Source organism: Bactrocera oleae, chromosome 6, assembly GCF_042242935.1.
Source record: "Bactrocera oleae isolate idBacOlea1 chromosome 6, idBacOlea1, whole genome shotgun sequence".
Lineage (NCBI taxonomy): Eukaryota > Metazoa > Arthropoda > Insecta > Diptera > Tephritidae > Bactrocera > Bactrocera oleae.
The window spans coordinates 57,034,933-57,050,426 of NC_091540.1; the positions used below are offsets into that span (position 1 = coordinate 57,034,933).

A 15,494-nucleotide genomic window follows, 5' to 3' on the forward strand; every position below is an offset into this window, starting at 1 on the left:
TATATACATACAACAACTATAAACATTTGCACTACCAACACCAACAGAAGACACCCATACCAACGCCAGCAGCGCAATTTGCCAAAGCAGTCGTTGTAATCAGCTCCTAAAAATTCCGTAACACACACACACATATACGCGCGCAAACACACACACACGAACAACATAAATAGAACCCAAACGCGCAGCGCTAAATACCCAGCAACCGAATCAAGGCGCGCGCAGGCAGCAACCAAGCAGACAAACAAACAAGCAACAACAACAAGCCACTGGCAGTGGTAGCAATCGAGTCTGGGCCGACCAGTTGACGAGTCTTTTAATCGCACTGCGACTAGAACATTGAATTCATTCGCTGAACGAACGTCGTGGTGAACGCAAGAGACTCGGTCACAAGCGGAACTCGCAAGCTAACGGTCGACGTCTGACAAAAGAAAAGTAGATATTTACGTTAAGTGAACAGAAGCAGATATCCAATAAAAAAGTCAAGCGAAATACGTCGCGTCAAATGAAAGTGAATTTTATTGAAAACTAATTGACTATTAACACTTTTTGGTGGATTTTATAAAAAAAAAATTAAACAACAAATAAATAAATTGTGAAATTATACAAAATTTGTATAAAAAGAAGTGAAAGAAAAAACTGAAAGTGAAATTTATAAATAAAAAATTTGACTCAGAAGACAAAAGTAATTGCAAAAGCAAAAACAAATTGTGATAACCATAAAGTAATTTGTGATTAGTTTACAACTCAACTCAACTAAAATATGGTAACAGGAGTAGCTGGCCCAAATATGACAGCAAACGTTATTGGAGCGCCGGTGACAGCGCTGAAAGATGCGCCAGCAGTCAAAAGCGATCGTCGGGTAAGTTTCCAAACAGCAAGCAAAAAAATATAAAGTCATAAATTAAGCAAGCCTGAGCCGCGCGTGTCCGCACTTCATACAACAAGCAATACACCCACCTGCCGCACTGCGCCCATTTGTGGCGCTGACTGTGGTCAACGGCGTTGACTTTTGTCGCCATTTCAGGCAAACGATGTTACGGCACGCTACATTTGCCACCTCTCACGCATTGCTGCGCACCACCATGCACACATAGCGGCATTTAGCTAGAATTAGACCCACTCAAATGCTGGTTTGCCCCAAATCCAAATCCGGCGCGTGCGGCCCACAAGCAAATCGGCACCAACCCAGACAACGCGCCGTATTTGTGCCTATTTTTGTTTTGCATTCTTTTATTGTTGTTATTGGAGTTTTTACGTTTTCATTCACAATATCGTGAGTCTTGTGTTATTGTTGTAGCGCACATTTAACGTGCGACGTTAGTTGGCGTAAATGGTGCCTAATTTTGGGAAAGTCAACTTATATCCACCGCCAGCGCTACCGCTTACGGCAAAGTCCAATACGCTGTTGTGGTGTCTGTTCCAAAAATGTTCATTGGCGGTGGCGGACGCCAACTACGTACTGTTAGTTTCCTACGCGTCTGTGACACCAGCAAGCAGCTGGGCGGCTTTTCATTCAAACCATGAATGGCTGCAACGTAATTGGAACAATTTTTTTTTTGATGACATCACAGCAACAAACACGCTTGTTGACTGTCGTGTGACGCCTTCCACTCATTGCAAGCATTATTCATGTGTCTGTTTTTGGACATTGTTTGTTTTGGAAGATTGCTTTATGGGCGTGTGAGTGGGGGTTGTACGATTTTGGCTGAAAAGCGCACATATTGTAGAAATTAAAAAAATTAAAGAAGTATCGCAATTTCATAAGAAAATGCAGCATTAGATAATTATTAAAGTTCTGCGCGTATATCGCCTTTCTCGCGCGACCTTGCGCACCGCGCACATTCTTGCGTTGCACGAACCAATCATAGGCGCCTTGAAATTTTCACGCAGCGCGTTAATTTTTCTTCGGCACTGTGCGCTGTATAGGCCTATGGCGGCCTCTAGCAAATTTAGTTCAACTTAAACGCACATTCATAAATACCGTAATAAAGTCTGTATGTGTGCGCGTGCGTATTTTTAAATAATGCCCTGCTATTTTTGGCCATTTCTGAAATTGGTCAATCAAGTGTGTGCACAAGTCACATAACAATACAAACTTTGCGCGTCGCGCTTTCATTAAGCGTCTACAAATTTCACTACACCTTATTGTTGTTTGCGCATTTTTTTTGGCGGCACTTAAAGGCATTTATCGCCACAGTGGCGGTCGTCAGACATTGTCGGCGCAGTGGAGCTGTTACGTTTAGCGGATGGCGTTGGTGTTGGTGTTGGCGCACGGCGGCGACGCGCAAATACGCAAGGCATTTCATTTCGGACGTGCAGGCGTTTTATTTTTAGTCGCCAACACATTCACCACACTTAAAATAACGCACGCGATTGTCGCCGCCTCGCCACCGTGCCATCGCTTGTTGGCCGAGTGCCATAATTGCGGCCACGCTATGTATCCAATTAAAGCGCGTACCATGCAAGGCGTGCGCGAACGTGCGCCACACTGCCAATGGCATTAATGGATGCAGCGCAGTCACATTACCGACAGCTGTACAGGCCAAAACAAGCGCGCGCACTTGTGGAGGTGGTGCGCGGTCAAAGCGACGCGACGCTCAGTGAGGGCCATTGCGGTGCACACCCGCGTTGTGTAGTACGCGTGTGGCAAATGTACGTGGCGACACAGTTAGATTTTTTATAAGTAGACATATATATATATAATTATCTCACCTCTTTGTACAAACAATTTGCCCGTTTTACTTGGCAGCTGTAAAAAATGCAACTTTTCAATTTAAGTCAAAACGACTAATGAATTTTTTATTGTTTTTATTACCTTTACAGTCGAACAAGCCGATTATGGAAAAACGCCGACGCGCCCGCATTAACAATTGCCTAAACGAGCTAAAAACGCTGATTCTGGACGCCACAAAGAAAGACGTAAGTACAACTATACATATATATGATATACGTAACGCCTACCCTTAACCCACACTCTCCAAACCATTTTGGTCGATAACGTAATTTGTAGATCTTGCAACAAACGCATATTTTTTCTGTCTCGCCGACTCACCAACTATAAACCAAATTGCAAGCAAAATAAATTAATTTTAATTTTCTTGTTTTTTTTCTCTCTTCCTTTTCAATAGCCCGCGCGTCACTCCAAATTAGAAAAGGCCGATATTTTGGAGAAGACTGTCAAGCACTTGCAAGAACTGCAGCGCCAACAGTCCGCCATGCAGCAAGCTGCCGACCCTAAGGTCATCAATAAATTCAAAGCCGGCTTTGCCGACTGCGCCAACGAAGTGAGTCGTTTCCCCGGTTTGGATCCGGCTGTGAAGCGTCGCCTGCTGCAGCATCTGAGCAATTGTATTAACGGTGTTAAAACCGAGTTGCATCAACATCAACGTCAGTTGGCAAGCGCCAGCGCGCAAATGTTGCCCTCACCGCCCAGCTCACCTGAGCAAGATCAACATCATTTGCAACAACAACAGCATGTTGCTGCTGCTGCCGCTGCCGCAGCGGCCAGCGGTCATCCTTTCCTTGTGGGCACCCAACTGCAACACACAATGAATGGTTATTTCCTACCTAATGGCATGCAAGTGATACCCACCAAATTGCCAAATGGCAGCATAGCGCTGGTATTGCCACAACAACAACAACATCATCTACAACAACAGCAACAAGCAGCGCAAGCGCAACAGCAGGCCGCACACATGCAGCAGCAAGCACAACAACAATTGACCGCTGCGCAGGCTGCTGCCCTAATGTCAATGCCCACCCGCACCGCCTCGACAAGCTCAGCTTCTTCGCACAGCTCATCCGTCTACGAGCGCACACTCTGTTCGCCCGCTAACAGCGTTGCGCATTATGCGCCGCCAAGCCCAGCCAACTCATATGAGGCAATGGATTGCAAACCCTCAGTCATACAGCATGCACCTACACTATCACAACAGCAACAACAATTAAACCAACAACCACTTTCACTGGTAATCAAAAAGGATATCAAAGTAGAAGATGAGCAACCTTGGCGACCGTGGTGAAGTGTTCCCCCATTTGGTGAATCACTCAAGTGACTGATAAACGCCCCCTCGTAGTAAAATCGTGGGGCGTTTAAAATATATACCAAAGCGGCGTATTAGTGGCTGGTGTAGCAGACAGAGCTTTCAACAGCAATTGGCACTTCTCGGAAGACATTGGGAAGTTCATGCTAGTTGTTTATTTGCTTGACAAATATGGAAACTGCTTAAGCGCCCTAGCGATGCGACGATAGCCACATCGTACACTCATTCGTAACCATTTCGCGTGCTTGCCTTGTGTAAATGACGTTGAAGTTGAAAATATCGCGCGCTACAAAGTGATCTCAATAGCAGCAGCAGTCGCGCGGCAGTAGCAGGCGCAACAGTGAGTGTGACGCAGTTGTGTTGCCGTGTGCAATAAAAAAGAAAATCACAAAAGCACTGGGAAAGCATTGAACGACAGCACTTAATTGACTACCTCAGCAATACAGGGGCGTATCGCGGTTAGCCGCACCTCAGGGGCGCATCATTTGAATTTCACTAAGCTATCTCATTGGAGTATTACAAGTATATATATATAGAAAGAGAGTAACTAATAATTGGCGAATCGTCAAAGTTCGTAGTCACTAATAATTTAAAAAACATATTTTTATAAGAAAATCTAGTTTATATTGCTTTTACAATATTTATACTTTTTAATTACATTTTCATTTCTCATTTTAAGTTACATGCACTTATATACTAATATTCGTGTCCACACTTGTGAAAAGTTAACAGAAATGACAAAACAATGAAATCTTATAGGTCTTCCCAACTTGTAAAGTAGTTTGCACTTAATGAATTTACATTATGTGCAAAAAGTATATTTAATTATAATTTTATTTAATTTTAAAATTAGTCGTAAGTTATTTATGTAGTTTATAAGAATTTCAAATTTTTCAAAAAAGAATAAGTGAAAAAAATAATACCTGAAAGAAAAAATACTAAATAAAACAAAAGATAATAAAACTGAATTTTATCTATTGAAACTAAAAAGAACTCCTTTATTCGGATATATGGCTAACATTAGTTTGGAGTAAAAAGAGATCTTGGAATGTAAGTGAGAAAAACTCGTCCAATGTGGGCTCATTTTGGGAAAAAATTACTGAAAATGTATTTAAATGTAGACAAATAATTGCTGCGACGGCAATGGTTTATTACCCAATAACAGAGCCAAATTATATCACTGGTGAACAGCCGATGGTTCAAGTTCACATGTGACCCGAGATAAAGTCACTTTAACACGATCTTATATAGGTGTGGTCCAATAACGATTTAGCCTTACCGCCCTACCTGGTTGGCGCCAATATCAAAACAAAAATTTTCTATTATGTGGTTTCAGAAAGTTGCCGGAAATTGTTGGCCCACAATTCCGGCCGGTTGCGACGGATATTTTCGCGCAAACGCCTCAAAAATAATACTCTTTATTGACCGTCTGTCCCGTTCGAACAAATTCATGATGAACCAAACCGCGAATATCGAAAAAAAAAGTTCGGAAACTTTCTGGTCTTAAGTACAGCATGTTGCTACAGAACGAAACACGTTGAATACCATCGATTCACCACCGTATTCACCGGATTTGACCCCGACCGACTTTTATTTGTTTCCAAAACTCAAGTTACCACTCCGTGGAACACGTTTCGACTCGATTGAGACCATAAAAGAAAATTCGCAGAGGGAACTGAAGGTGATCCCGGACCCGGAAATACAAGGCATGTTTCGATGGAGAAAGAGGTGTCACATATGTATCGCTTCAGTAGGAGCATATTTTGAAGGCGACAAAATAAATATTGATGAAGATTAAATACTTTTCGTGTTATTTACAATTTTCGGAAACTTTCTGGTCTTCAGTATGTCGTCGACAATTACAATCAAAAGTTCAGCCGAATCAAACTCGTAGTTTTGTTTTGAGCGCCTATAAAAAAGATCATATCGGTTGAGTTTTAAAAAAGAGCTATAACGGTCGCGTATTCGCAGATCGCTGATTAAACGTTCGCGAGATAGTTCGGATAATAGGCGGAGACAGGGATCAAGGAACCGGCGAAACAATGAAATACATTGTTAAAGACGACCGTCTCCCGAGATTCCGATTCACCGAACTCCGACGTCATCATCGCATATTTGTCGAATTAGTTACGATTGGTTCCGATGCGACTTTTATGTTTCCAACTTGGAAAAGTCACGCGCAGGGCTGATATGTGATTCAAATGAGGAGTTTATTGGAAGAATTAAGCCAGGACCAAATTATAGTTTTGGTAAACTTTTAATTAATAGGGAAAAATACGATACACTAATAAATTGTAACGTCGCTACCACATCGTATTATTCGGTAATAATCATGTGCTTCGTATTATATATTTCCTTCTATCCTTTACCTTTTTTTATATAATATTATATAAAGTTTGAAAAATTATTTAGACATCGGGTCCATCTCACATATCCAGCATAGTTCTTTACAGAGGTTATAAGACCCGAATTCCTTTGCCATTTCTAACTTGAGCTAACCAGATTGTTTTCAAATCGTCTTAACAGAGCTTTTTTTGTACTAAACCTAGAGTTTTACTACACCTAAATACACTAATGTTATGTATTATGAAATATACTAAGTACTTATATAAATCTGTATTCGCATTGTCTGCTGTTAACTTCAGACGTTGCAACTGACCGCGAAACCATTATGCTCTTGAGCTTTAAACGCTAAACCCCAAATTATTTATATACCATAAACTTAAATATCTTGCTGCTTAGTTATATAGAAATGTCGAAAACGCTCTACAAAATATAAAACAAATAGAAACGCTCTCGAGGTCTATGCGACCGCATTGAAGCGTTCTTTCGAATTATTTTATATACATATGTTAGTAGGTACGAACATTGTCGGTCGACAGTCGGCGGTCACGGTGTGTCGCGTCGCAACGCCTAGTTTAAGCCAAGTTCATTAACTGACATTCCAAGTTGATAGCGCAGTTTTTTGCACACGCGCGTGTACCGTCACCGCCGTCAAAACAAAAATAACAAAATAAAATAAAATCAGAAAACAACAATAGCAATAGCAAAGCATTTAACAAGATAATTAAATGTTAAAGCGTCACACCTCCGCGCGCGTCCCCGTCTGATTAGTGGCCAAGTCATTGCCAATCATTGCCGTTGCGCTGCGGCTGCAATTCGCATCGGCACGGTGTCGCTTTGGTGTGAATGCGAGTATTTAAAATTCAAATTACATTTGAAATTATGAAAATAATTCGCATCACGTTTAGATGGGTCTTCGGCGCTTTACTTTTAAAGCAGCGAGACATTAACGCGGCTTAATAAACAAAGTTCCAACGACGCGATATAAAGTCTATTTGACTATATAGTATGTATATACGAGTATGTATATATACATGGGTATTAATTTGATTTTGAACATTATGTGTATCATTTGATAACGTACAAAAACAATGATAACAAATACATGTATGAATATTAAAATAAGGCCGTGCCGAAAAGCGCATGCAAAAAATGCTTGATAATAAAACGCATGGCACGTGTTCCAGTTAAGTAAACCGGGTAGCATTTATCAGTAGAGTGAGAAGAGATTGAAACCACAGCAGGGTCTACTTAACAAAACTATGTGAGGAATATTTTCTTACTATCCCCATAACAAACAAAAAACCGCATCATGCGACTCTTATCAAATTGATTTAAAGAAGATAAGTTAATTAATGTGAACGAATCGGGGTTATATCTTGAGGGCGACTGCTCACTATCATTTATATTCAAAACTCAAACAAGTAAAGATTTTGGAATCGCAAGAAGTAATTTACTAAAAATCATTAACTGCCTCCGAGTCGAAATTTTGAGAAATTTACTTTAATCAAACATGCTAATAATGAGATTACAACAATTTCGTCCCTTTGTTTTTTATAACGAAGTTGTAACACACAGAAAGAATTGTCGGAGAACCTTTAAAATACAAACATAGGTATATATAAATGATAAGAGTCTGCCTGTATATTTACGAGCTAGTCCCTTAGTTTTCAGATATCAATCTGATTTTGCACACGTCTTTTTCTCCCTAAGAAAGTGCTCATTTGTCGAAACTGGTGATATCGGATGACTATAGCATATATATAGCTGACGTACAAACTGAACGATCCAAATCAACATACATCATCATCAACATGTAACAAGATATCTTCACGAAATTCGGAACGGATTGATATCCAAAGCAACGCTACAATATCCAAATAAATTTTTCTGATCGGACCACTATTCGAATTAGAAATTTACTTTAAATCTCAAAACGTTGCTTAATCAGATAAATTTTAGTTATATTTTAAATAAGCATACACTAAGAATTTCTTCTGGAAAATTTCTCTCGAAATCTTCTGGCGGTTCTGAGAGGACATGGTAGTGTGAGGGGATTTTAGTCCCGGTGTTTTCACAATGGGCCTTCTTAAAGCTTGAGTGCGACGTCAAACATCCGCCCTAACTACCTAACTACACAAAGTACCAATTAATAATTTTGACAACGCTTTAAATTCTATAGAAAAAAATTGTTTCTTATTTTTACACTTAAGCTGCTAAAAATAAATATAAACGGAATTCAAACACGCATAATAATTTACGATTTTCATTGTACGTTTGTATGTATGAATGTGAGTATACATATATCGGATCATTAAAGTATAGCAGTGTTTTTTTTTTGAAAATTTACTGCGTAAACTCATAATGTAATAATGATTTAAATAAAAACTTGTTCGTTTTGGGTACACACCACACAAATGTTATGCATGTACATACATATGTACATGCATATGAAATAATTTAAATATTGCGGAGCGCTCACGAAAAACAAAACGTTTGTACGCGTGACCTTAACAGTCATGGCACTGGCAAAATAGCTACACTTCAATGAGTCACGTGTTGCTGTTGACTTTTATGCTTGACGACACAAAAAACCGGGCAAACGAGAGTAGTATGGAGTCAAATTCAGCTGACAAAACCACAGGTGGAATTTCCACAAATAAGTATTTCAGTCGATTATTGGCAGCTCCCGGTAACTATTCAAAAAGTATGCATATTCCATATACATATTCAAACTGAGCTCGAATTAGTGGAGATATTAACATACGTACAATGTATACGATAGTTATGGTAGATATTATGACGTTAAACCCTATGTAAAATTTTCGATAGCTGGGCGAGAAAAAGTTGATTGTCATAGTAATAACACAGATATTTTCGAAGAAGACGCAAATCTTCTACATTATTTCATTTCGTGAACATAGTTTAAGCCTACTTTACACAATTATAAAAAAGAGCGTTGGATCCAAAAATCTGCTCCTGAATATTATTTAAACGTTTTCGCCTTTATACACATTTCATCAAATCTCAGCCCATCAAATTAAAAGGGTGATAAGTTTTTTGTTTCGAATGATACATTAGAGTGAAGATAAATAACGTCTTGATTAACAAATAAACATTAGTATCGCCTTCTTTGGTTGCCTTGAAACTCAAGAGGTATTACTTTTACCAGCAAGTCTTACTATTAGCTGCAGTTGATTATCTTCAATTGCGGTCCAATTAACTATAAGGGCGTTAGCTGGACCAATAGAAGAAAAACTTAACATCAACATTTCGATTTAGCTCTAATACATATGAACAACTAAAGCACTTTTGTGATATTTGTTTATTATATTCGCGATCGCCGTGCGATCATCAATTTTAGACAAACGTTTTCCAACAACTTATTTATGTTCGTACGTATGTAAGTAAAATTACGGTATTCCTCTTTGGTTCACCACTCTGCTCACTGGGTTTGATCTTTGACCTTTTGTAAAAATGAGAAATGCATGTGAAAGCAACAACAAAACCATCCATCTGAATTCAGTACAATATCACTTGTACAATATTCTCTCTTTATTAATTTATTCCAGTTGTTTGTTTGATTCGCAACTCTCCAAAGACCAAATAGTCAATTTTACCTAGTAATGTATTAAAAAAAAAATTAAAAAAACGTTAACTTCGGTTGCGCCGATGTTATAATAGTCTTCACAAATATAAAAGATTACATACATGAATCTGCTTTTGATGGGCCAGTTTGTACCGCAGCTATATCCTATATTGGTCCGATATCGATAATTCCGACAATTAAGCAGTTTCTTGGAGAGTAAGGAAAGTACGTAAAAGATCAGATTGATATCTTAAAAATTGAGGGACTAGTCCGTATATATAGAAAATCGATTCAGCTCGTCACGCTGATTAATTATTAATAAACATATAAAATTTATAGGTTCTCCGTTGTTTCCTTCTGGGTGCTACAAGCCTAATGGCAAACTTAATAAACCCTGTTCAGGGCAGGGTCAGCCTTTCATATACGTTCATGAGCAAATATTGTTAACTTGTTAACAACAAATTGGTAGACAGTGTTCAATGATCTACCAACGTTGATTTTCTATGTTCTCGGCTTAATACATCTCTTCAATGACTGACATGTTAATTGTTGAAGGAGAGACGGGGGAATTCGGGTACAATTCTTCCGCGTCCCAAAGTTCTCAGGGGGGACAACAATTTTCTGCAAATTTTTTTCTATAAAAATTCACTACAATCATCCTTGGGGCATTTTTTTCTCTCTACGGCCCTGCTAACAATTTCTGAGAGACAAAAAAAAAAGTAGTTAAGAAAAAAATATGGAGTCTACATCTCCCGGGATATCGTAGAGTTATAAATTTAGAAAGCGTTACAAGAAGCGATTAATTCGTTTACAAATAATTCTGAGCAAATTCTGTTTATATAGAGAGCTAGTATTTTAGATTTTGTGTAGGCCCTGGGGTTCGCTTCAATGGAATAAACTTTCTTGCTAGATCTAAATTGTTTCTCCAAGAATACTTTATCCAAGTACGAGCATTAATCAGTCTAATAAGTCAACCCGCGATATCGAGTAGGAGGCTTCTAATACTACAATATTTACTTTATTTATTTTCGTTGGCACTGATTTTGAAAAAAATATTATAATAAATATATTCTAATAAATTATGTACTAAAAGTATGTACAAAGATATATGTAGGTATACATATATACATCTAATTATGCCAAAAAAGTATTTTAATGTAAGCAATTGATTTTTAATATTGCTCGTACTTTTTTATCAAATTCAATAAAACGAAAAACAACTATTCGTGGAACCGAAAAATTAGCGGCGCGTAAACATTTAACCGGAAAACAAATACCACCTTTGCTCATACCACATACATATAAACATAAAATTCAATTCCGGACTGAGTGGGAGTGCAATAGCTGGTAATAAAAACTAAAAGTCAACGCAATAAAAATAACGACAACAAAATAAATCAAAGTCGCGACTAGCGGCTGTCCGCAGACGTTTGATATGACCGAATAGCGTGTACGCGAAATTTTGTAAACAACATTATACTCGTACACTATCTGTGTACTATATGTAGAAGAAGAAGCGACACTAATATCCATTCGAGCTGAATGAGCGAACGAATTGGGCGCTGCAAAGGTATTTGGCCCGCCGGCCCTGAGCGATTCACGGTAAAGAATAAACGAATTATGCGAGGGAAAAACAAATTCGAACACTTCGACTTAACTTAGCACATGAATATATCGATGTACTTATGTATGTACGAGGGTGGTATGATAACGTTATTAAAGCAAGGGATTCTAACTATTGTATTATGTACCTGCTCTGAAGAAGACGAGCGTGCTTTGAAGGAGGCGGATACTGTTCTATCGGACCAGTGTTCTTAGCTGTCCGAGTATGTGCCTTCGTGATTTTAGCAAGAACAACCTCATTACATTACCTTACCTTACATGGAGGAGGGCAAAACGTCATGAGGCTCTGAATTATTGGTTCGATTTGAAGAACCACTTGAGGTTTCCCTGGTTTCCGAATTTAAAAAAGTCAATCGTTGGGCAGAAATTTGAAACGAAATGGGAAGTCCAAAATGTCCGTCTTTCCTTTTGTCAGCTAAATACTTATTGGACCGCCCGCGTGTAATATTATTGCTAACAGCAAACTAAGCTCAAAGCGTAAAAACAAAACAACAGTCATTAAAATATAGCAACAGTTTCAAAATTAACTCGATGGCAAAATCGTAAGCGAAAAAAATTATATTCGCCGTTCGATTTGCAGGCAAGGTGCAACGACTCATAAATATGCGCATACATAAGTAATACATAGTGCACATTTTTTTATATATAGATATACTTGTATGTTTATTTATACATTTGTACGCATTGCCAATTGGCTGCATTTTTAGTAAATAAGTGTGATTTTTGCTTTTTTCTAACTCAAAGTAGCGGCAAACCCACATACACACACACAGACATACAGAGACACATCCGAATTGGGTTCAATGGCTCAAATGGCGTTAATGCAGCGACGCGTAGCTATTGCTATTCCGAATCGCTGCTCTGCTCGTGGAGTCAAGTGTTGTCTCAACTTGACCGCCAAACACCTTCGTTGCGTTCACTTACATTTAGAGCTAGAAACAACAACAGCAACACACATTTTTCCGTAACTGAGTCGATAAGTCGATAAACTCTGAAATAAGGAAGCGGATCTCGCTGACTCTTTTTTGTTGTTTCAATGTTTTTGTGCGTTAGATTGAATAGCTAGTGGTTAGTGCCAGTGAGCAACAGTAATGTTTTAGCTTATATTTATAATATTTATGAGGTTAACAACAATTTGGCAATATTTATGCCTAGAACCGGGTACATTAAGTTTGCCACGAAATTTGTAACACTCAGAGGGAAACGTCATAGATCCTATAAAATATATATACATACATGATATAAATGATCAGCTTGACGAGCTGAGTCGATTTAACCATGTTCGTCAGTCTCTCCGTCTGTCTCAGTTTTTGAGATAACGATCTGAAATTTTGCTCCCGTCCTTTTTTCACCAAGAAGCTGCTCAGCAAACATTTTTTCTCCAACTTTTCGGCCCTGGCCTGGTCGTTAGAGTGCAAAAGTGAGAGAATAGTTGATTTTAGAAAACAATTTGTCTCGGATTGGTCGGAAATCAACAGATCACAAAAACCCTATAATTATTTTAAATAATTTACGAAGTGTACGTCGTCTAGACAAGGTTCTCTTGTTATATACAATTTTTTGTGTCGCCTTCTAATGCCTAAATAAATTCGAAGAATCTCTGTCAAGCCCGAATATCCGTTTGATACAAAATCTAAACCGGAATTTGAACTCCCAACTCCCTGAGTAGTAGAAACGCACTAAAGCCATTTAGCTTCTGCGCCAGCATCCATTCAACTTACCGACTACATAATACGACCAACTCAGACTAACTCAAGAGACCCTGGATGCGATCCGCCAAATATCATCGACTTACTCCTCGAAAATCAGTATAATAAATTTTCCAACGCAAACTCCAACGCAACTTGAGCTCTTCGGTTGCAAAACTTGTCAAAAACCGAAATCCCTAAACCAACAAATAACTCAAGCTGCAGACAAACTCAACCTTAAACTCTACCCTGTTGTATTGACTAGTAATAAGATGTGAATAGACTCAAAGTAAACAACTGTTCAGCTGTGATATCTCGCTTTCTTTCATAAATGTACACAGAGTTCCCTGACCTGATGATCTGCTGCAGCCACTTCATTGTTACGACCGACTTAATTGTCAGTTGATATTTGACGTTTTCATTGCTGCTGAAGCTGTCAAGTTTGGCTCCTCAAAGGTTCAAGATCACCTGCAAGAAGTCAGCCACTTTTAGTATCATTAAACCCATCACCCACAATTAAGTTTCAATGATGAACTGATGACTGCATACATAATAGTTGTATATATGTACACGTGTACTATATAAACTACACCTATAAAATATGCATGTACAAAAATATGGCTGTCAGCATTTAGCCCCCCCCCCCCCCAAATACTGCTGTAACAGCAACAAACTAACAAAATAGTGTCACAATTTATTGTTGTTGTCCTGCTTTTCAAATTCACACGACTAAAAGCACGTTTGCACGCACAGCTGAGCTATTGTTCTTCTGCTGCTGCGTATTGAAGTATGTATGGTATATTGTTGTTTTTACAAAAACAAAAAATTGCGAAAAAAAACATTACAACACTGAGCGTATTTGCGTTTACTTGCAGCGCACAAAACATTTGTCAATGCAACATATGTTTTTCATTATTATATATTCTCTTTATATTTGCTTTGCTAAAAATAAATTAAAATTAAAAACAATCACAAAAAAACAAAAGCAACGGCGGCTAATGAATAAACATGATACAGCAATAAGAGCAGACGAAGTTTCGCCTACAAAGTCGAGGGTAACATTCAAATAGCAAATACAAATACAATAAAAATAACACGTTCGCTCACATTGACCATGACCACGAAAGACCTCTACCGCCTGCCGCTTCTTCACACCCGTCCGTTCATAGAACGTTCGACGGCACTGCATTGCGAGCATTGGTAACTTGCACCGCTCTTGACTACCTCAACCGATCTCCGGTTTTCAAATTAACACGACAGAGTGCAGTGACGTCTCACTTTTGTGCTGTGCTGTGCTTAACGGCGCTTTATGGAGCTTTTTTTGAAACACTGTTTTTTGACTACATACATATTATATGTTACCATAAGTAATCATTACCTGTCTGTACCGTAATAGATTATTGTGTTTTTATGCTAATGCAAATGTTTTTAATTATTTTTGGCTGAGTTCGTGGAATCAAAAAGTTTTTAATTATTTTTGGCTGAGTTCGTGGAATGCAAAGCGCATATATTAAGAAATTTTAACGAGGCTAAGTGCAGTCTACTGCTAGATTTTTACTTTCTAAAATGTCTATATTGAGATCCTTTACGTTTGTTAGATATTCTTTCTTCTTAGATGATCTGCTATAGGCTATTAGATATTCATACCTGGTTTCTAACGGTCCATAATCTGCTCAAACCAGCATTCAAAAACTTGTGTGCTTCATCGAAATACGCGTGTAGGAAGACTGTCAAAATATTTCTTCACGGTTAATGGTTCGAGGAGATCCAGAAGTCAGTAAATAGCCCGAAAATATTATTTTCGATAACCTGTATTTAATTATTCCAAGCAAGACCACGACTTTGAACAAAATATAGACACCTGCAAATCCTGCAATCGCTAGGCAACAACACCAAGTTTGAAAATAAACTATGTTAGCGAATTGATAGGAATTGAGCCCATCCGAAGCAAATTCTGCAACATTTTCGAAAATTGTAGGTTCTCTCTAGATACTTAGCTAGGCCGAATTTTAACTTATACTGATCCCAAAAAGGTATTTCAGAGATATATCCGACATGCAAAGGCTATCTGCACGGTACTAATACCTCTTTTTAGATTCCTTCAAGAACGGATATCCTTTTACTTGTGAGTCAATCTCCTGCAGCTAATTTTCTTGGTCTTACCGTCATCAGATATCGATGACAATCACACTTCTTATAGGTATG

General features: G+C 38.5%; 1 protein-coding gene across 1 annotated transcript; it reads left to right on the forward strand.

Annotated features, from left to right (window-relative positions):
* The first annotated feature begins 299 nt into the window (after positions 1-299).
* On the forward strand, positions 300-5,039 carry hry (bHLH transcriptional repressor hairy). Its single transcript, XM_014231748.3, has 3 exons — positions 300-862; positions 2,827-2,922; positions 3,132-5,039. Exons 1-3 carry the CDS (start codon positions 764-766, stop codon positions 4,023-4,025), a joined length of 1,089 nt encoding a protein of 362 aa, XP_014087223.2. The 5' UTR covers positions 300-763; the 3' UTR covers positions 4,026-5,039.
* The last annotated feature ends 10,455 nt before the right edge of the window (positions 5,040-15,494 follow it).